The 22,883-nt window shown below is 39.4% G+C and overlaps 1 protein-coding gene across 9 annotated transcripts in view; it reads left to right on the top strand.

The window, feature by feature from the left end:
- The window catches only part of APBB2 (amyloid beta precursor protein binding family B member 2), a 118,306-nt gene that overhangs the window by 40,433 nt on the left and 54,990 nt on the right, over window positions 1–22,883 (top strand). For 3 of the 9 annotated variants that reach the window (XM_059818177.1, XM_059818176.1, XM_059818181.1), the window contains exons 3-6: window positions 8,085–8,293; window positions 13,360–13,422; window positions 13,850–13,935; window positions 14,044–14,104. In XM_059818177.1, coding sequence (XP_059674160.1) covers window positions 8,085–8,293; window positions 13,360–13,422; window positions 13,850–13,935; window positions 14,044–14,104 — 419 coding nt within the window. The remainder of the gene's footprint in view (window positions 1–8,084; window positions 8,294–13,359; window positions 13,423–13,849; window positions 13,936–14,043; window positions 14,105–22,883) is intronic. The other 6 variants (XM_059818175.1, XM_059818183.1, XM_059818180.1 and 3 more) reach the window with 3 other exon arrangements.

Raw genomic sequence — 22,883 nt, 5'->3', positions numbered from 1 at the left:
ATGATACTTCTTGGATTTCCCTGAATATGTTTTCTGTCTTCATATGAGTCTACCTTGGTGCTTTTCCCCAGTTTTCCAAAAAAATGCTTTTAAACTGAAGTAACGCAGTTAAAATTGTCTTGTGACATAGGTTATATTACTATGCACCTCCCAAGTACAGAATTTCTAGCACTCTGATGGTTCTGTACAGCACTTTTATTCTCTCTGTTTTGAAGTCACGTATGCTGCTAGCCTCGAGCCCTTTGGGACTGCAGTTCCTCCTCTTCAAGAGGAGGCCCTAATTGGTGGCTGTCATGGCCATAATTTGATGCCCTAGCCATGCTGGTTGGTGGGATTTGTTTCTACCTAAAGAAGATCTGTGCATCCAAAATACATGGGTTTTTTCCAAGTAAATCTCCCAGTTCAATACAAAATTTATTGCATTAGACCCATCACCTTGCTTAAGAGTGTTTTGTTCAGGAAGTCAGTCTGCTTAGCATTTAATGAACTAGGTTTGAGGCTCTGGTTCCTTCATGCACAAGGACCTAAGCAGAGAGGCACTGACAGTTCGGTTTCTGTCTCCAGCACTTTGCTTATCATCACCACCAAGTTCTTTCTGAAGTGGAGATAACACCTAGTTACTGTTTTTATCCATTTTTATTTAATTTATCTAAAGGAAAGCGGCAAGTTTGTTTATTGCAGTCTATTTCAAATTATATTTTTTTGTTCCCATACAGTCTCCTTGCTGGTGCCTTTTTCTTTGAGGTATCCTATTCCTATCTAGCTTTTCTTTCTATCACATAAGGTGATCTTTTTCTTCCAGTCCTAAGTAATGTGTAAACATGCGAGCCAACTTCCACTACCTTACCTACAGAAAGGGAAGGAGCTAGATTATGTTCCTTCCAGACAGGAGTGTTGAGATTGGTTATTGAAATGACACAGTATATTTCTAGTCTTTATCAAGAAAAGATCTTGATTTATTTAATTTAGCACAAGCACAATGTCAAACAGTCAAATTTTAGTACTGGACTGGTGATAGACCAACGTATGACAGTGGTGGGTGGAGTATTTGGCTTGTTTTATGCCGATAAATACAGACTTTGCTAAGGATGATGGAGATAGTGCTTTACTAGATAACACAGTTTGGTCCATCAAATCAAGCATTTTGCTAATATTCATCCATTCAACCTTTGTTATAGCATCAGGTCAACCCTAATTGAACATTTTACTTTGGTGTGGTTCTTCCTAAAAAAGATGAGTAATTATTGTCTCAAAACACTAACACAACTTACTCTTAAATTAAAGTATATTGTGCTGTACCTCTGCATTCCTGCTCTTCCAGAAAGTGCCTCTAGAGCTCCTGCCATTTTCTTTCCATCTGTATTTATTTCTAAATGATTGCCTTTAGTCTTCAGTGAAAGGGATTTCTAACTGCATCTGCAGAAGAAAGCCTGAACTAGTTAAAAGCTGCTTCAGCTTCATGGCAGTTAGTCTCTCTAATTATGAAATATCCACAAATTACACCAACAGAGAACTCTGCCAACATAGTCAGGAATGGCAGCTGGGAAGCTGCATTGCGTTTAGATACAGGGCGTACTGTTTGCATCTGTTGTGATGCCACTGATACAACCTGTGCTTGGTGAGTGTTGACCTTGCCTTACATGGGGTGCCTGTTATGAGGGAACAGTTTGTGGCATTGCAAAATGATGGAAAATTAAATGGTCTCCATTTACTGCACAAGTTTGTCTGCTTTGAAAGATCCTGCTGAATGCTGTAGTTTTAATTTCTATTTAATCGAACAAGGGCTAAAGAGGGATTCATAATGGCAGCAATTTGATTACTATCCTTTCCCCTGAAACAGCAATCAAATAAGTGATAAAAATACTAGTTTTGCCAAAGAGCTTGGTCACCAATTACATGTGCTCTTCAGTGAATTATTTATATTGTTTATTGCTATCTCTTTTCAATATCGTAACACTGTTTTCCTAGATAAGCCTCAGATAGTAGAATAACTTGAACTTGAAATAAAAATGTAATTCCTAAAATTTCTAATTATTACGCCAAACTCAGTATCTGTAGCTATAGCTACAGCATGGTATTTATCACTGCTCTGTATCAGGTAATTAGCAGAGACTGACATTTGGAGAAGGGAGTTACAAACAGCAATATATTACATTAAATTGGCTTTATCCAGTCGTCTTTAGAATACAAAATGTGTTCACAAAGCTCTCCTAGCCAGAATTACCAGTTAAATATGGCCGTGTTTATGGTTTTGGGGGGGTATATCTCTGTTGCTAGATGTTTGAAAAGAGTGAATTAATAGTTTCATTTTGTGTAACAGACTTTATTTTTTAAGGTTTTTTTTAAGTTTTAACTGCTCTCCTCAGTTATAGTGATATCGGGATGAAGGCTGTATTCATTTTTTTCCATTATAGGCTCCGTGTTTCAGCCATTCAGACAAAAATTCAGACACAGGCATTTATTTCTGAGTGAAACTTGACCAGACAATTTTAGCAAGTGGGAATCTCTGTTTTACTCCTTTGTACATTTATTAAAAATGGGAACAACTATTTATACCTTTAAAAAATATATCTTTATTTGGTACTTTTGTAAAGCCTTACTGGCTTTTTGTGAGTTAGTTCTTTCTCTTTATTTTAATTTTTAAAGACAAATGACTAACATAAATTGCCTGTTTGGTTTTAAAACGGAATGGTAAGGCATTGCAGGTGCTGTCCTCCCCTTGGGCTGTCACTTCTGATTATTTCATTTTTTTCATAATTTTCCCATTCTTTTAAAAATGTTCCTATCATCGCTGTGTTGCTGAGTCTCTGAACAGATGAAGTGGAGGCTGCGTGGTGGGATGCAGCAAGCAGGTTCCTCTCTGAGTTCTGCAGAGACCCGTGCCGGAGGTTTTCGGGGAGCAGCCCTGTGCTCTGTCGTGTTGGACTCCTTAAGAAGGGACTATGATGCCAACTCTAAGCAAGCTTTAGGTAAAGGGGAAAGATCTGTTTTCCCAAAAAACCTGTCAGGTCCTGGTGCAGGCAGGTGGTGGAGGCAGGAAAGCCCAGTGAAGTCCACTCTGTGTTTTTCAGTTTTCCTCAAATGAAGTTAGCTTCTTACCTTAAATCACATTTCATGTTTTTATGTAATCTTCCATTTTAGTCCTCAAAATCCTCTACCATGTCTCTTTTACTGTAATAGGGTTTTTTTTGCTGGAATTGGCCTCTGCTTCTTCCATAACATCCCCGTGAATAGCCAGTTTGGGGATCTTCCCCCCTGCGGACAAGGCTTTAGTCTTCTGTCTTTAGTGAGGCAAAACTCCAACTGAAAAATATCAGTCCTCTCTCTGTGACCTGTCCTTTCATGTGAATCTGCTTGCAGAAGACCTGCTGTGAACTTCTAACTATGTTGACCTTTCAGCTGGTAGCACTGCGTTTCGGAAGTCAGGTGGTGACAGCTCATACTTGTCTTAGGCAGATTTCCAGGTAGCAGCTTGCCGATGAGAACTCGCTGGCGTGTCCATGCCAGTGTGGGCAGATGTGGGACAAGAGCCAGCCTGCCTCGCTAGTGACGGCTCTCATGCACCCTGTATCTGGACAGGGAGAGAAAGTGAGGTGAAGGATCACCTGCAAGCTGACTGTCCAGTCTCCTGTTGTGAGCGCTGACTTTAGTCTTCATCTCCAAGTCTATGTAGGCAGTGGAGCCACCCTGTTCAGTAAGGTCTGTCTCCAGAAAAAGAGATGGCTTTCAAAGGTCTGCAGTGCTGTGTGAATCTGCATGACACCTGGGTAAGGATATACCTCATTCCTTTGCGGAGTTTTGAATCTGTTACATCTTAAAATGGTCTTTCCACTGATAAGAATTTGACTCTTTCTTGCTGTAGAAAGACAAGTTATACAGATAATATGAATCCAAGTTTCTTAAAGAAACCCAGTGTCTGCTTTCTCATACAGCTTAGCTACAGTGGCTTTCTTTTATTTTAGTTCAGTATTGTTTTTCTTACTCCTGTTGCTTTATGCTTTTTATATAAGAAATGTCTTACACTATAGCCTTTCAGGAGATCATGGTTTACTGTAATACACATGGTAAGTAAACCAACCCCAATACAAAAGGATACATTATTTTGTGAATCATGCTCCAATTTTCTGTAGTGAGCCATGCTTTCCATATTATCAGAGCAATAATGCTTCCAAAACCAAAAGCTTTATGAGCAACATGTGGTCCTGGTTCATTGACCTTTCATCAACAAATCAGTAAAGAGCAGTACGGAAAAGGCCAGGAGATGCTAGGTACAACTTCACCTCCTGGGGGTGACTGGGAGGGAATTGGAGAAAAGTTCCTGATCACCACAAATCATCTACCACTGAGGAAGCATGAAGGGCTTAGTCATCCACAGACCAGAAGGAACCATTTCCATGTAGTGTTTTTACCTCTAACACTTTGCAGACATAAGAAGAGTTCTCAATTTCAGATGAAGTCGTCCAGTGGTTCAGTTCTGTTTCCTCTTTGGTTTGTTTCATGCAAAGTCATTTAATGCGATGTCCACAGAACTGGATTGATTTGCAGATCATAGAATCAGAGAATCATTTAGGTTGGAAAAAACCTTGAAGATCACTGAGTCCAACTGTAAGCCTAACACTACCAAGTCCACCACTAAACTGTGTCCCTAAGCACCAGGTCTACATGTCTTTGATACCTGCTTCTTTTCTCCCCTGTCTGGTGGATGTCACTTTCTCTTCTACAAGAAGATTGGGATTGAAAAGGCCATTGAATTTAACAGGATATATATATCAGTGTGGTACCTTAATTTTGTTCTGCGCTCCAAACACTGCCCTGATAAGGGACCATTCTTACACAGGCCTGTGCAAAAAAATTAGATACTTTGACTTAATGCCATGGCATTGAACAGGGTCTTTCAAATTCAGAGGGAAATAATTTTGCTACCTGTAATTCCATATTCAAATACAGAAAAGCCATTGGTGTCCTGTAGTAAGTCTCTGAAGCCACAGCACGTTCATCTGTCCTGTCAGATTTTGTATGTTGACTCTTACTTTTTTATCTGTCTTGTGCTGGTATGTCTTGCAGTGGTTCATTACCTTTGACTTGCATGCCGAGTGCTTTCATCTGTTAGAAGAGTCACTGAACTAGGGAGGTTTTCCAGTTTGTGCTGGTAGGAAATCGCAGCCTGTGAACGGATTATCTGACAGTCTGTCCAATCCTGAGGTGTGTTCGCAAATGGGTTGGGGGACACACGCATTTAATTTTTTTCAAGTAGGTTGGCATTGCTGACATGAGGAATGGTGTTTCAGTATGAACGTGTGCAGTCTGGCACTGTCCTGTTCAGCCATGCTTCTCAGATGGTCTGAGGTTAGTACCTCTGCACAAGGAGTACCCCGACACCAGCAATGTGCGTCTCATGTACAGGCATAAATCATAGTAGTTTTGTGTGGAAAATGCAGCTCTTTGAAAGTCCTGAGATGTATTATTGAAAAAAAAAAAATCTAAAATTTAATTCTTATTTTATCTCCGAGCGTATGTGAACATATTTTGGTGTATTTTATTTTTACTAATGGATAGGTTTTCAAAGTAAATTAATATTACTCAGCTAGGTGATACTTTCTTATCCCAGAGTGCTCCCAGCTGTTTTATGTGATTTCCTTCTAAGTATTCATTCACATACAAGATGATTTCTTCTCTTCTGACTAAATGTTGCAGAAATGTTGTTGTTCTAAGTCTCTGAGTTAACAATTTTCTTTCTGCTGTGAGTTTTGTCTGCTTTTACTTCAAAGTAATTTCTGTTTAGGTCCTTCTGGTCCTGTGTGTTACTACAACAATAAATAAGAGTATGTTGGTTCCTCTGCATCTCTGGTTCCTCTACATCTTTGGTTGATTAGTTTGAAAGGAGTAATTTAATGCAGCCATTGCATAACACTTTTCTAACTGTATATTTAAATACGTGTGTACATATATGTATGTATAGCAAGGACAGAAGCAGTGTCTATCTTAAAGTGAATAGAATAACGTTTCATGTCTTGGCAGTGTTGAAGTATGGTTGTTTAATATTGTAAAGTGTATGAACCTGAACTGATCTGAAGCTTTGCCTCTCTGCATAATAAAAGCTTATTATTTTCCTATTCCAGCATGCATTGAAAGGCCCAATATGTAAGTTTCATGAACATTGACATTATTGTGATATTTTGGAGTTTTATGAACCAGTTATTTAAACTTAGCCATGTGTATCTGGACTTGCAGATGTTGCCACACATACTTCAGTGTGATATTTAGATATTTGATCTTTGCATGTCACTTTTTGCATGATGTGGTCAAATTATTGAAAGTGTTCTGCTTTTGTTTTCCTTTTTTATGGTTGAGAAGAGTACAGCTGAGTTGTTCAGTTGGAAAATAAAAATAGGCAAGGTTGAAGATGAATAGGCTTTAAAACATGTAAGACCTTGGAGTCAGGAACTACATACGTGAATGCAGTAGAGGCTACAATTGGGGACATGTAGGGGCGGGTGTTTAGAATATTTGGGAATTTCTGGAACTGATTATATGGATGTTGCTGATTGCCGATACTGAGCCATGGGTGAGGCTCATTATTGAATTTAAGTGCAATGATACTGTCTAGTTTTTCTTCTGCAGAATTTACTCGGATTAGTCCTCAAGTGGTATACCAGTAACTTAAGAACTCTAAGTGGCTCTGGGGAAGAAATAGTCTGGTTTGTGCTATGGAGTGTAAGAGTTATTTCAAGTTGTTATGCCATTTGTGTGTGTGTGTGTATGCGTATAAATGTGGGTAGCAGAAATGAGAGAGAGTCAAAAATAAGCAGTTGTGATAAAACACCTAGTTAAGAGGCTTGAGGATAGACTAACAAGAAACTTTTAATTAAAAAAAGAGATTAAGAGCAGCAATATAACAACAGGTTATTCATCTGTCATCCACTGAAAGTGTTTTGAGGACTGTCTTTGAAGGTTGGAAATAAGTTGCCAGACTAGATGAGCCATGGCTCATTGGTATGGTTTTTCCTTTATTCTTGGGTTTTTTCCTTGCTAGCTCAGTTCACCGTGCTGGTGTCAGCCTTCATCATGTCTGCTCAAGTGCTGGTGGAAATTTTCCTGCGGGAGGTTGATCGTCCTTGGAGTAGACCATAGCAGCTGGTTAATAGCATGTACCATAATAACAGCACCAAAGCAGTTAAGGTGGGAAGTTTAGAAGAGCGCTGGCTTCCTTCCCAGCTTCTGGAAAGCATGTATCCAGCAGAAGGTAACTGCCCCTGCTGCGGTACAGCTGGTTTGCACATAGGTGATGCCCCTGCCTTTCTAAAAAACACTGCATGCTCTCCACCGGTGACATCTCTTATATGCATCTATAATCCCGGGTAAATCTGGGAATGTCTCTAATTACGATATGAATTGCTGGCACGTTCTTAAGTTAGTAGGAGGTTTGTCATTAGAGCCAGTATTTCATCTCTGTGTTGGCACTGTGGATGAGTTTTTGATTTTTTTTTTTCTACCCCATTATAAAAGCAATTGAAAATAGTATGTTTGTTTGTGACAATTGGGGTGTGTGTAAAGTGATCACTTAGTTCTTTTGCTGTCATCGTTTTGAACAAGCAGTCTTTTAGATGTTGTAAGTAAACCCAATGTGGGTTGTTTGATTGGTGTGAGGGGGTTTCTGTTTTGATAAGCTGACTTTGATTAGCAGAAATATATGCTCTGCTACCATGCATTGCGAAGGGAAGGTATTGTGATGAAGAGGATAGAGTATACCACAACTCCATTTTTTTTTCTTTATATGCTGTGATTTAATGTACTTGAAGCTAAACCTTATTAGAAGAGCTAGTTTATCTGATGGTATTAGATAGCTGCCATATTAGAACAGCTCTTTGGTAAGTAGCATATTTTTTTTTCTCTCTTTATAGTCCAAGTGAAACGAGGCTTTGTCACCTTGCTTTGAGCCTCAATAATTCAGTATGTATTTCTGGCGTTCATTTACGCAGTACCAGTGTGCATCATTTGCATCAGGGGCAGACCCATGGAAGAACTGTTCGTGTCTTAGTAACACTGATTCATTGTGGGGTTTTTTTTGTTTTCTCTGTTCCCAGCAGATATATGGAGTGATCATTCATTTCAGACAGACCCAGACTTACCACCTGGCTGGAAAAAAATCAGTGACATTGCTGGGATCTACTACTGGCACATACCAACAGGAACAACTCAATGGCAACGTCCCGTGTCCATCCCAACAGATCTCCAGGGCTCACGGAAAGGATCACTTGGTTCCATTACTCCGTCTCCTACTCCAGAAACCGAGGTAACATACTGTGTCTTCTTGTGGGCTGCATACTGCGAAGAAAATGGAAATAACTTTCTGAACTTGCAGGTTTAACTGTTAGCTAAACTGAGCTTTAGAATATGGGGCCTGATAATATCGCAAAGTGTAGCTATTTGTTGATAATACATCGTAAGTATCTATTCTCTATGTGTATTTTCTAATGGCTGCACCTCATGAAACATCCTAAACTTTGGATGTGTAGGATCAAGTCAGACATATATCATAAATTAGGCAGCCAGTGCCTGATTAATGTGAAACTACTGCAGTTCTGTAGCATGTGCTGAAGCATTGCTGCATTATATGGATACAGGATACATTAAATTTTTGCTCATTATAGCAGTCTTTTGGCTGGACTTTGTGTTTGCATCTTTCTTTTTGGTTCACTTGGTAGGAGTATCACATAAAGACATATGAGTCTTCATTTGAGGCACTAATTCCTTTACAGGGAAGTTTCTATTGAATAAACATCAAGTATTCTCAAATGTTAAGTCTGTTAACATCCTACAAATACCTGCAAAAGTGGATAACTGTGTTGCAGTCAGTCTTTAACTAGAAACAGAAAGAAATGCACTCTCTTCCACACATGCTGAAAGAGCAGTGTGTGATACCGTTGAAAATAATCCTTTCAGGCACAATCCAGGGGGTTGGTTGATGTCACAGAAGTAGAAAAATAAAATAAATTATCAGAAAGAAGAGTATGCTTCAAAAAATGCAATCACTTTGTTTTGGTATGCTGGGAGAACTTCTATGGAATGAAATAATAATATAAAATGAAATCATTTTGAAATGAATTCTTTTTCATGCTAACTTTTCAGAAGAAGGTCCACGGTTTTATGAAATCAAGGGAAGTCTTTGTACTAGCTTTGAGTTTTGGATCAGGCAATCCTTAAGTTTTATTTATTTATTTTTTAAAAATGTATTTAGATATGACCTTTCTTATGTTCTTGATTTTGTTGATACATGTACCAAAATAACTTTCATTTAAGTTAAGAGGAGTTAAGGACATTCAGGTATGTATACCATCTTGACCCTGAAACTTTTATCCTGTGTAGGCTTAAACATGTACGTTCTTGTTCATTATTTTAGAAAGATTGCCCCCACATGTTCATAAATGCTACTCACAAGGTTTGCAAACTTGACCACAACATTTCAGTTATGCTTTACATCAGTTAAGCTCCTGTGGAATCCACCGTGCACCAAGCATACTGGGAATTATATCTGAGAGGGTTCATGGAGAAAGAACAGCAATTGTTATCATTCAGGTAGAAAACAAGAAAAAAATATAATCCAGAAATGCTGAATGTCAAGTGCGGCACTTGCTTCCAGTATAAATTCCTGTAATGTATACGTGAGTGATATAACTTCACCATTAAGTATTTTTCTTACTCTAAAATATGGAGAGCAGGGCTTTAATTAGTAAGTTATAGATGTCTTTCACAAAAACCCAGAAACTGGTATGATCGGTAAATTGCAGAGAGAAATATTTATTTCAAATATTTTTCTACCACTGTTTAAAATGTCTTTACAATGAAAATTTCAGACCTGCTGGTAATGTGGCAGATGTACCTTTAATCTTTCACAATTTTGTTTGCTTTAAATGAAGAATAGTTTGTGATTATAAATAATGATCATTAATTCTCAGGAGCACCATGGTGAATATGAAATGTATGAATTATATCAACATAGATTTTAATACAGTGTAGATGTATTAAATAAAACATTTGAAGAGTCATTCTAAAATGTGAATATGTAGTAGGCTCATCTAGGTTTTGATATGGCAGTTCTAATTCAGCAAGGAATTTGATCCAGAAAGATTTGTGCATATACAGTTCTGTGGCAGCATCAAGACCATGTACTGTAGTGTAAAAGATGATACAGAAAATAAGCAAGCTTCCAAAATTTGTATTAGTATGATATTATATGGTTATTTTAATTGTAGGTATAGACAAAGGCATTTGTCTCTTGAAGGTTTCTGCATTCATTGATAAGCATCTTACATACCATTATTTAAACAATACTGATTTTTTTGACTCAGTGCTTATTAAGATAGCATTGCAATACAATACCAGCAGACTTACGGTAATGGAGTTCAAAACAAGAGTGTGAATTGGGCTTGGGACTTTGTGCACTGCCAAATTCTGAAACTGCTACAAAGAAGGGGTGTAACTGGAGTTATAATGAGAACTGTTAGGAAAAGTCTTGCATTTCTTGAAACCACAGATGTTGAGCTTTATTAAGAGGGAACTGGAGGAAGAATCCTTGGGATTTAGCTGGTTCTGAGCAGAACCCCGCTACAGAGCAGTAAGAGGGAAATAAGCCATGGTGTGGGGTTAAAAGATAGGGGTAGGTAATGAAACAATTTGTAGTCTAGATTTAACAGTGTCAGCTATCGTGACTCTAGGTTTTCACCTCTCCGCAATCAATACTTGCCAGCACCTAATCATCTCCAGGTCACTTGCAGGTGATACTGGTTTTAGTCCCTGTTCACTGCACTGCAGCCTACCCCAAGTGCTCCCCCTCTCCCTCCCCGTGAAGAATTAACCTGGATCTCTGTGATACGGTCAATCTGACACTTCACAAAAGATGTGGAATTTGATCTAGAACAGGGGCTTCCAAACGCCTTATCCCAGCACTACCATTGGCAGCAGCAGTTGTGGTGGACAGCTTCCAGCTCCAAGTTGGACCATGTGTGAGCTGCGTAATGCTGGTTCCCTCATTGCTGTTTGGAAGCCTGTGCTCCCAGATAATCTGGTTTGGGAGGGCTGGTTTAGCTCATTCCCACGTGCTGGAATTTGTATTGCTTTCTTCTGAAAAGGTTGGGGGATATATAGGTTTTAGGCAGATGAAAGAGTCTAATCTAGGATTGAAGACTGGCATGGGTAGCATTTCATATCTGTCCCCATAGGCTTCTGTGAGTCCATAAAAAATACTTTTATCTTTATCTCATTTGTCTGTGAAGCATCATGTGCTAGTCTTGACATAAATTTATTTGGGCTTTTTCAGCTTTTGAGTTTGTCAAATAAACATTTAGAAACACCTTTTTTTTCCTCCCAGAGTAATGCCTTTTTACCCTTTGTCTTGTTTCCTCCTTTTTTTCCTTCTTTTTTTTTTTTTTAATTTTTTTTTGTGTCCCTGTCTCTTAAGTGGTGTGATATACAGAAGCTTTGCTTCATTTGGTAGAATGTGGCTCACAGCTGAGGGCAGTCAACAAAGAACAGAACAAGTCAGCCATTTTTATGTTGTAGCTTCCTCTGGATATTTAGCGTAAAAAAAGCAGTTACTTACTGTCGTTGAACAGAGAATCAGAAAAAAGTGGGTAGTGAGGAATGATGCTGTAATGCATACAAATAGCAGAAAGGGTTTTAAAAAGGAAAAAATGCAAAGATGTCTTACTTTTTCACAGGCTGCAAGGCAATTTTTCTTTCACAAGATAATCAGTAAATTTCAATCCAAAACAATTATGCAAAAATCCTGCAGATTTAACAAAAATGCTAATAAATGCTAAATATGAATAACCTGGAACATTCCTTCCCTTCCTCCCTCTCAAAAGCATGAAAATGCATTTTGGTTTTGCACAGCTGATTTAATTTGACTTAGTTTTAGATGGCTCTTTTCTCTTGTGTGTTGCCAAATGACTTCCTTTTGTGAATCCTCGTCTTTTGTAACATTATCTACCAAATTTTAGAGATTTTGCTGCCTCTTTCCCATTTCCTGTGCAGAGAAAAAGCCGCAGGGTTTAATTTTCAGTAAGAGCTTCTTTGAGATCACAGCAGAAGTTGGTGATGGTAGTTGTGTCTTCTTAAAGCCTGACTCATCCCAGCCCTGGGTCACTTCTAGAAAAGTTCTTCCATAGGTAACATAACCACTAGTAGTTAATAATTAAAGATGAGGGACTTAATAATAGGAAAAGCTAACAACTCTTAATTCAAAGGCATGTTTGGGAAGAATTACTCCTGGGAGTTGTTTTGCTCAAATAATTCCTCCAGTGGGGATGTCCTGGGAACACTTCTGAGGTGAGAGGTCCACCCTGCAATTTAATGCATTGGGCCATATTAATAGGTACCACTTCATTTTAGGGCTAAGCTGGACAACCTGGGAGAGCTCATCTTAGAAGGGACCAGTAATTACAGGAGTACTTGATTTGGTGAAGCTACAAAGAGGTGGCTCTGGGTCTCTCAGCAACCAAATCCCCTGTCCCGCCTGGCTCTTGTTCAGGACTGTGGGATTTTTGTCCTCGTGGGGAAGAAGAGAGGGACAACTCCAACATCAGCTGCTCCTCCCAGGCTTTACAGAGAAGGATGAACCTCAGGTTGCTGTAGTGCTAAATGCACTGCTACTTGCTTGATTGTACCAGTGAATGCCTCTGAAAATTTTGAGAAACTTGAACAGAAAATGAGAGGGTGGTGGGTAGTTTTTTTGGGTTTTTTTTTGTTTTGTTCTGTTTTTTAAAAAAGCAGCTAGACTTTACAAAACTACTTTTTCAGCAAGAAATCTGTTTGCACTCCTTATTAATCCTCTTCCCCTTCGCTGTCCTTTTCTTGTGCTTTCTACCTAGAAATATTTGATTTTTACCTTGTATGTATGTATCTTATCCTTGTATATATCATTGTGCTTCAGTATTTCTAGTTCCAGTAGTGTTAGGGTCTTTTAAGAAAAGTGCCAATCAAATGGAAATCCTAATGTTTCCCCTTAATTGCTGTTTATCAAAGGCTGTAGCAGCTGTGGCCAACATTCATATTCAGATTCATTTTGCTTGCTTTTAAGATCATAGTTAAAGAGTAATTTCATTGTCTGTTCCTAATTTATATTAACTTTCCTTGTTTCAATCATTTGTTTTGGTAAGTAACTGTTAGAGGCATGTCTTCTCTCCCCTTTCCTCCAAATACCATGGTATAGTGGAGTAATTAGTTGAAGTTTGAGGTGATCTGTTCCCTAACCCATCCTGTAAATATCAATGCTAACAACAGTGTCTTGTGTTTTTTTTCTTTTTCTTTTTCTTTTTTTTATCAATGTGCTTCTTCCTGTGTGAATAATTATGTGTCTAGAAACAGCCATGGAGTGATTTTGCTGTACTGAATGGGGGAAAGATTAATAGTGACATTTGGAAGGCAAGTATATTGTCAGATTTTAGAACCTTTGATACTATTACCCTTGTTTTTTGCATGGCAGTGGCTGTTTTTTTTCCCCCCTTTTATTTTTCCATGAATGTCATTCATAACCTAGGCCAAAATGAATGGGGGTACTGCTAGGGATGTCTAGCTCACAAACATGCTGCCTTTTCTGATCTTTCCACTTGGAATGGATTCAATCTAAACTAGCAGGGCAACTGCCATGACGTAACGAGTAAGATGCCTGCACTGAATGAAATGCAGCTTGAATATCTGCATGCCTCTTTTCAACTTCAGCCAGAAATACTATCGCTTCTTTGCAGGGAGGATTTATTTTCCCTTTGAAATAAGAAGTAATATGGTGGTGTACTTAATACTATATTAGTAGCACTTAATACTATACTAATAGCACTGCCTTTATCTCTAGGATCTGCATGCAGCCACTGTGAACCCAGACCCAAGTCTGAAAGAGTTTGAAGGAGCAACATTACGCTATGCCTCTTTGAAGCTCAGGTACAATGACTTCAGAAGTCTCTGTGGAATGACCAGCTCCATTTTGTGCTGTGACGTAATTTTTATATAGTTTTAATACTGATTTTTGACCTTTTTTTCCTGTTACAGAAATGGTCCGCAATCTGATGATGATGATTCTTGTAGCATCAACAGTGATCCAGAAGCCAAGGTCTGTAAGAAGATCCACAACGCGATAACAGTGAAAAATTTGCAATTGTAAACATAGCTTGCAAGGTGCAGAGTGTCTCATAGGTTTTGAAATTTAACTGTACTCCCCCTCTTGACACAATGGAGATTGACCATGCAAGACTAATTCTATGAAAGGAATTTGCAGATTTAAAGCTTAATTCAATTTGGTTAGGAAAGTGTGACTTATTTTAAAATCACGTAAGCCAAGAAATTGAATGTTACAGCTCAAGATTCTTGCACAACTAAGCGAGTTTTCTGTCCTGACTGAGAGAGGCCTCTGTTGTTTGTCATGGCTGGATAGGTTCCTGGGGCATTCGGTGCCAGAATTTGCTCTTTATTCTGGAGTTTGTCCCTTTTTTAAGTACTCTTCCTTGTTTATGTGGCTGCTTGAACTAGCAGCTATTAACAAGGAAGTTACTTTTTAGAACAAAGAACTTTGTATTTTAGAACAGAGAATGCAACCTAGTTTGAGGACAAAATTTATAGAGAAAAATGAGACTATTAAGTGAACAAGCACCATAATTAAATCAGAGCCTTTACTATTGCAATCTAAGGATTTTGAGGAGAAAGAAGCAGCAGAAGGTGTTGAATGCTTGGATACGTATCTCCAGATTTGTCTTGTTGATGGTTTTGCCTTGCGCTTACATCCATTTTTAAGGGTGTATGTGAATCTCTATAATTGGAAATCCAAGTAATTTAAATAAGTGTTTTGGCTGTGCCATACACCTGCAGTGACTGACAGGATCAGAAGCTACTTATGTGCAGGAAGACAGTATGTAAGAGTTAATACTTATAATAGCTTTAATGATATATTTTAGGAGAGAAAACAGACTGATCAGGGTACTTAAACTTCTTTGTCATCTTGATTATTTGGCTTGTGATGTTTAAATCAGCTGTGAATAAATGTGTTTTGCTTGGCAGGCTGGCAGTTAAAAACTAAGTGTTTCAGCTGTGCTCATTACAATGACAAGCACTAAATTCTTAACACAGTAAATGAAGTTGGAGGAGTGATGAGCATTAGGTACCAGTCCTCAGAACCAGAAAGCTGTTCCTTTCAAGATAAGCCTTAAAGTATAGGAAGCATTATAGGGAGGCAGTATTTTGATATGTCTGACTCTTTACCAGGTGATTTGCACTGGGTAGAATTAGGAGCCCTTCCTGCATGGAGAACTGTGGCAGTATTTGTGTGGGCGATGTGTCATCATCTCCTCCCTTCCCTCTCTGGCTTGCTGTTTAAACTTCAAAATTTATGGAACTGATACACATTCAGTGTCTGTGAAAGAGATCAGTGCCAAAAGCTTGTCCTCTTATCTGTCACAGCTGGTTTTGTTTCTCCTGTTTAGGCAAAACCATGCTGATGACTCTTAAAATGGGTAATCAAAACTGAGCACTGAAATAGTCACAGAAGTGACTGAGAGGAGCAAGACAAGAAACAGAGGAGAAACTATACATGTTTGGTTTGGTTTTTTTAAATCATTTGAGTCAAAGCACCTTACCTGCCGTCTGTCACTGCCTGAGGGGGATGTTGTACAGGGGCAGTAGTGACTGTGTGTGTGGCCTTGCAGGTGAAGCTCAGCAGCACTGATGTTGCTTTGCAGTGGGAGAGGCTGTGGGCAGAGCTGTTCAGTGCATCTGCCTCTGCCCTGAGGAGAGGATGAGCGGCTGCTAAATGACCATACCTCACACAGGTGGGAAGTGGTCTGCAAACAGCAGAGAAAATCTTTACTTGTGGAGAATACTCCAGGATCCTTAATTCTCACATGGATGGGAAGGGGATGTGGTAGGTGGATTCCTTGCTAGCGCATTTTACCCAAAATATTGCAAGACTGAAAGAAGTCAGATAGAATTTGAAGCTGATGACCTGAGACTTGGAAAATCACTTTTCTTTATCCCCTTAGGCGCTCCTCTGCCACATGACACGCCTTAGCATTTGATTGAAGCTTGCTTTTGCGTGGCAGTAAGCACAGATACTTTTTCTTCAGTTCAGCATAAGAGAAGGAAACATTTTTAACTCATTAAAGTCTCTGTTGGAGGAATTTGTTAAAATGAACCTTGTTAGAGATATTTTAGAGGTCTTAAACCTATTTAAATCTATTCATGACATTGGCCAGTACATTTGAAAAAAAATTAAATTAAAAAGTTAAATTTTCTCAGTGGCACTGAGTAATGTTGTCTTTCAGCAAAGGGAACCATGCCACCTTGTGGAAAGCTGAAGTAGTTGTCTTCCCCCAGAGTGTTGACTTCTGCAAAGATTGTAGCACTGCAAAAATGTCAGTTTTGGGAACAGTGTATATATATATTGTATTGTATATATAATTAATGTAATTCTTGTAAGAAAAGTGATTTATGCAGCAACACAGTTAAGCATTCACAATTGTCAGTAAACAACAAATGTTTCTCTATACATCCACGTGCTTAAGATGCAGTTCAGAGTTTCATTTCCTTGGCATCTTGGTGCAGGTTCTCTGCACAAGGCCATAAAAGAGAAGGGGAAGCGGGAGAAAGGGGAGAATGATTACATCCAGCTTCTTGATTTCAGTAATTCATTTTGGTAGGAATTTCTTGAAGACATGGATCATTGCACTTGACAAGGATGCTAATTCTGCATGTGAAACATGAACAACTGGAAATGAGTTTTGAATTGGTACTTCCCAGGAGACAGATCATAACCCTCCTGGTTCATTTTTAGAGCAACCTGCACCTTCCTAATTGAGTTTCAAGGGAGGTAAAAAGATGCTTTTACCAATCCTGGACTGTAAATTCCTCTGGGCTGTCTCTTTTTACATTGTTGTAAAATGTATGTTTGCCGTGTGTAAAACTATATGATGGCCATGTGTAAAAGTATAGAAAGATGCTAAATTTTTTTCCTTGCGGTCATGCAAAGAAACTGAACCTCCTGGGAAACCTGTCTTTGTCCCTAGGAATGGGACGAAAAATGGAAATCTTGTGTGACCCAATTTCTCCGAAATTGCTTCAGAATTGGCCTGTTTGGCCTGACATTTGGGCTTGTCTTTGTTCTCTTCTTTTAAATATGGCTTTCTGCTAAGGCTTAATTTAGTCTTTCTGTGTTAAGCATGGATTTTTGAATCCCTGTCCACATTAGCCTGTTCAGCAGAGCTTCACTTTCCGGCCTTGCCATTTTAGAGTAGTTTCAGCTATATATCGATGTCTAAAAATGGGAAGAATGGCTTTATACCTGCAGGAGTACTAGGCAGTTACTCCAGAAGTCTGTTTTCTACTTTAGAAACCAGTAAATGCTTACATCTGAAAAGAAAGGAAGAGAAGGAGACTGTTTTCAAGACGGGTAGAGGTAGGAGATGCTGATACCAGGTATTTAAATTTAATGACTTAACCATAGGTGAATGAAAACACAGTTGGAGACATGGGAAGTGAGTTGGTGATGAACTCTTATGGAGTACCTGGGCATTAGGGATTAACCAGTTGGGCTTTTTGGAGTAATGTGAGGGATGTTTCTGACAAACTGACTTGTCAGACCACTTGTGACTGTTACGAAAGTGGCCTGGAAATAGCACTATCAAAATAATTTTACAAAATACTGTGTGCCCCCAAAGAGTTAATATCCATCTCTCTGCTGCTTTTCTTGCTATGGAGGTGAAAATGTGTCTTTTGGAGACAACCTACATTTGCTTGTTTCTGGTCTTCTCCAGTAGCAAATATCCTGGCTAGACACAGGACTATTAGTAAATAATCAGCGTGTCTCCTTGGTGATGGAGATCCGTCTGATTTCTGATGCAATTGAAGACTTAACCAGAGAGGAGGAGTTTTTATCATGTTTAGTAGTTCCAAGAAAGGATCATCTTTTCACACTGAAGTCCATAATTCTCTGTCACAGTCAGAGTAGCTTCTAAAATTATTGGTGCAAACAGAGTATTCAACATTTTCCAGCAGTTTCACAGTCTACCTTGTGCTGCATATAATCTTCTCGTGAGCACATGAAACACTACAAAAAGCCTCAGTTCAATTCATTTCAATTAATGGACTCAATCCAACTAATTAAATCTGAGGAGTTTATTCCATCTAAAGTCTTCCTACAAAAAAAGATTAAAAGAAAAATTAGGCATCTTCAACAGTTTTTCTTCCAAAATGGTACTTCTGCATATTTTTGGAATAGGAATTTGATTCTTTCAAAAACAGTCCTTGGTTTTCATTCCCTAGGAAACAGGACCTGTTACAGGGTAGAGGACTAGAAGAAATCTTGAACCCACTCCTTCACCCTTATAGGCAACCTCTATATATAATCCCATGTATTAATTTCAAGTTACTTCTTAAATGTTTTTGGGCTGGTGGGTTTTTTTTTTTTGCCTTGACTAGTCTTATTGACAAACTGATTCAAGCATTACCTTCCTTTGGTCAAAAACCTTTTAACCTAAACTTTTTGAGGCCATTTTTTATCCTCTTACTCTATGTTTAGCCATCTTCTAGTGCATTTATAGCAGGCAGTTATGTCTCTTCTTCAGCTTAGTTTTATTAAAGTAAACAAGCCAGGTGCTTTTAATTATTCATAATGAGGCTAGGGGGGTTGCCATCATCTTACGAGTCCCTGTTTCCCTGACTATTATAGCAGCTCTGTGTTTTCTGTCTTTAATTTTTAACCATGGGCAATCAGATTTCTTACTTCAGGTGGAGTTTTTCCAGGATATTGTAGGGTAGCTTTAAAAGGTCCATATTCTCCCCTCACCCACCCCACACCTCCCCTGGTCAACTCAAAATACCTTTTCAGACTGTAAAATTCCAGTACTGACAGCAACTTTGCTGCAGGATTTCCAGTCTTTTGACCAGGAATTGTTACTGGGGTAATAACAACATAAATAGCAGTTACATAACAGGAGGATAAATGATGCAGATGGGAGCTGTGTGGGTCACACTTTTCCCTTGAAGCAGTTACTACCTTGTGAGTGCCATGGGTGGCCAGGTTGCACAGACAGTTTAGGTGCATGCCGGTGACAGCTCTCCCCATGGGGAAGTAATGTCCCTGGCTGCCAGCTGGGTGAGGCAGTGCTGGAGCCAGCATGCCCTGCCTCCTAAATCGCAGCCGTGGGGCTGCTGTAGCCCCCAAGTAATGAGAAACCATTTCCAAAGTGAAACAGTGCTGTTAAAATTTGTAGCTGCTCTACCAGGAAGTGCTGGCCATATTTCAGAAAACATGAATATACATGATTTTTATTTTTTTCAATTCTTTTTTTACATGATGCTGTTTATTCCAGTGGTGGCTGTTTAAGAGGAGTTTTCTATTGCTTCATCAGGTGAAAGTGCCAGTGTCATCTTCAGTACTGTTTCTCATGGAGATGCACAGTGCAGTTTTTCTTGGCTGGGGTCCGTATACAGTATCTTGGTGTGTACAACTGTTGTGCAGAACACAAGCTGCTGCTTTTAGATATTTTTTTTTTCTTGCAAGATTCTGCACTTCCTAATATTTTAATGTTTGTTATTTTAAAGTGGTTTTAATCACAATCTATTCACTGCTCTGTGGTGCAGCACTGTAAACTTTCTGGGCCAGCAGTACTTTGTGTATGATTGATGAAGGAGCTCTCAGGAGTGGACAGAAACCAGGGGAAGAACAGTCTTCATCACGCTCATGTCCCACAGGCTCCTGTTGCCGTTTGCAGACTTGATGGATTGGGTGCGCAGGGAGCTCCCTGTTTAGCTCAGCCTCTCATGATATTGCTGGCAGATTTCCCCATCAGCTCACCAGCATCTTTGCTAATACACTGCAGAGGTAATCACAGCTTGTAGCCCTTCATACTCCCCACTGGAGGCCGACCATTTCATATCTAAAACAATGTATAGCCTCTGTCAGCTCCAGCTTTAGAATGGCGTGTTGGTTGTGAACTGCCTCTTGAATGTCTGTTCATCATCTTGCTGCTACAAAATGAACTGATAAGATGATACTTTTGTATTTCTCTTCAATTATTTACATTAGTATGCCAGTTTAGGGCTGCTCAGGGAAATAGCCTGCTCTAGTCTGCCATGTCGCAAAGTTTACCGTTCCATTGCATAGATTTTTAATGAAAAAGCACAGTGTGTATTTATGTGTGTGTGTATATATAGTAAAAAAATACATGGTTTTGTATGTTATATATGTTATATGTTGTATATGCACAGTTTTAAAACAGTATGGTACAACCTTGGTGGGTTATTTGTCCATTGTGGACCTGATCAAAGGTCAGTTAAAATGGAACATTGTGTTCAATGACAGAGCAATATTTAGATAGCTCTAGCCAGCATGTATATTTATTTTGGTATTAGTTCTAGCTCTAAATTTCACTTAAAAAAACCAGAGGTCTTCCTTGCCAAAATTTTCTGCATTTCATCAAAGAGAAGAGGGAGTGGGAGGTAATAGTTATCTCAAGAGATTTAAAAAACATGAGATATGCAGTACATTGTAATGCCATGTTGCTGCTGCGCAGGTATGCATTATTCCATATGCTTGAAGATGATCGCTCCGTGGTGCTGCAGGGAGGCAGCATGACAGTAAATGCGTCCTCAAATGTGGGAGGCCCACCAGAGCTCGAGATTTCTGGACTCAGGATTCATGTTCATTTGAGTCTTTTTCAAAGAGTGGATATCGATCAAAAGTGATTTACCTTCATTGACTTTGGATCCTGTCGTAAACATAATTTCTGCAGAAAACAAGTTACTCTTAACAATGTTGATTCTGAAGAGACATGAAATCCTGATTCTAGTGAAGACAGAAGGTATTTCTCCATTGATTCAGTAAGGTCAAGAGTTGACCTGAAGGTTTTTTTCTATTTTGTTTTAAAGTTGGGTGCCATGCATATTACCTTTGAAATTATGCACCGCAGTACTGAATAAAGTGCTGCTCGCTGCATTAGAACCACTTACGTCTGTCAGCCTGCAGAAGAGCCCTCATCAGAAAAATACAACATTTAAGGTTAAAGATAACAAGTGTAGAGCATTAATTTTTAAGAAATGAATGCACACTTTCTTTCATGCCCTGTAAACTCCTGCAGGGCTTGTCTTTACTGACAAAGCATATGTGTGTTTGTTGGGATCGCTTTTGTGTGTTGCAGGATAGTGAAAGCTGCTTGAGTTGTCCTAACAGTTCAGTTATTCTGCAAGATAGACCCTAATTTGAGCATCACTGCAACAATCATCCTTTATTAGTTTCTGGTGAAAAATATGACTGCCTTTTCTTCGCTGAGAAAGCATGTTTTTTATGTCACTGTATTAAAATGAAAGCCAAAACACCCTTAATAGCTCAAAGCAACGTCCATAAACCCATCCCTTTAGGATGTGAAGTCAAGGTATCTGTAATGCATCTAAAATCAAAGCCTAATTTTTCCTGAGAAGACTGGAGAAAAGAATAAGTTGATTTTAATTTCTTCTTCAGAACTACATATAGCAAAAGGGTATTATCAGAGAATAATAGTGTCCGTTCCATTTTTGCTCAACTGACTAGATTTTTTGCTTGATTCAGAAATACAGTAATGAAGAAGTTGGGATTCAAAAAATCTTGAACCAGCACAATGGTGCTGCAACATTTTCTTGCCTTGATAAGAGTAGATTTGACCTCTGGCTGTGAGCCAGCAGGAAACGCTGAGACAGAAGTATTAAACTCAAGGCAAGAAAGGGACTTTTGTCATCCTACGCATTGGAGTCTGCGAGTCTGGAAAAAATGAGACACGAGTGTCTTGGAGAATGAGTAAGGGACTCTGAAAGCAGAAAGTTCAATATTGACCTGCTCTAGAGAAGTAATTTATTATAAAGGCTATTTTACAGTATTTGTAAAGCCCTCATATTTTATTCCACAGAAGTCTAGTTTACAGTCATCTACTTGAAATAGCAATTATTAGTGGATTTCTGAATTCGGTTGTGACCTGAATATCTGTGTGGTTTATTTTTGTATGGCGTGCACTTCTTCAGCAATACGAATAATATGACATGAACTGCAGCAGAAAGCTGGAAATGTTAAATTTTGATGTGACAGCTGTCAGTATTTCTCTGAGAAAATTGATGCACTGCAGTCTATTCAGTCAACTAAATGAAAGTGTTTGCTTGTTCATTAATTGCTTAAGATATATATTTATCAGCGATCTGGATGAGGGAATCAAGTGCACCCCCAGCAAGTTCGCAGACGACACCAAGTTGGGCGGGAGTGTTGATCTGCTCGAGGGTCGGAAAGGCTCTGCAGAGGGATCTGGACAGGCTGGATCGATGGGCCCAGGCCAATTGTATGAGGTTCAACAAGGCCAAGTGCCGGGTCCTGCACTTTGGTCACAACAACCCCATGCAACGCTACAGGCTTGGGGACGAGTGGCTGGAAAGCTGCCCTGCAGAAAAGGACCTGGGGGTGTTGATTGACAGCCGGCTGAATATGAGCCAGCAGTGTGCCCAGGTGGCCAAGAAGGCCAATGGCATCCTGGCTTGTATCAGAAACAGTGTGGCCAGCAGGAGCAGGGAGGTGATCGTGCCCCTGTACTCGGCGCTGGTGAGGCCGCACCTCGAATACTGTGTTCAGTTTTGGGCCCCTCACTCTAAGAAGGACATTGAGGTGCTGGAGTGTGTCCAGAGAAGGGCGATGAAGCTGGTGAGGGCTCTGGAGCACAAGTCTGATGAGGAGCGGCTGAGGGAGCTGGGGTTGTTCAGTCTGGAGAAGAGGAGGCTGAGGGGAGACCTTATCACTCTCTACAACTACCTGAAAGGGGGTTGCAGAGAGGTGGGTGTTGGTCTCTTCTCCCAAGTGACGAGTGACAGGACAAGAGGAAATGGCCTCAAGT

Source organism: Gavia stellata, chromosome 5 (assembly GCF_030936135.1).
Source record: "Gavia stellata isolate bGavSte3 chromosome 5, bGavSte3.hap2, whole genome shotgun sequence".
NCBI lineage: Eukaryota > Metazoa > Chordata > Aves > Gaviiformes > Gaviidae > Gavia > Gavia stellata.
Note: the sequence above shows the minus strand (reverse complement) of the source record. Positions and strands in the feature narration are given on the sequence as shown.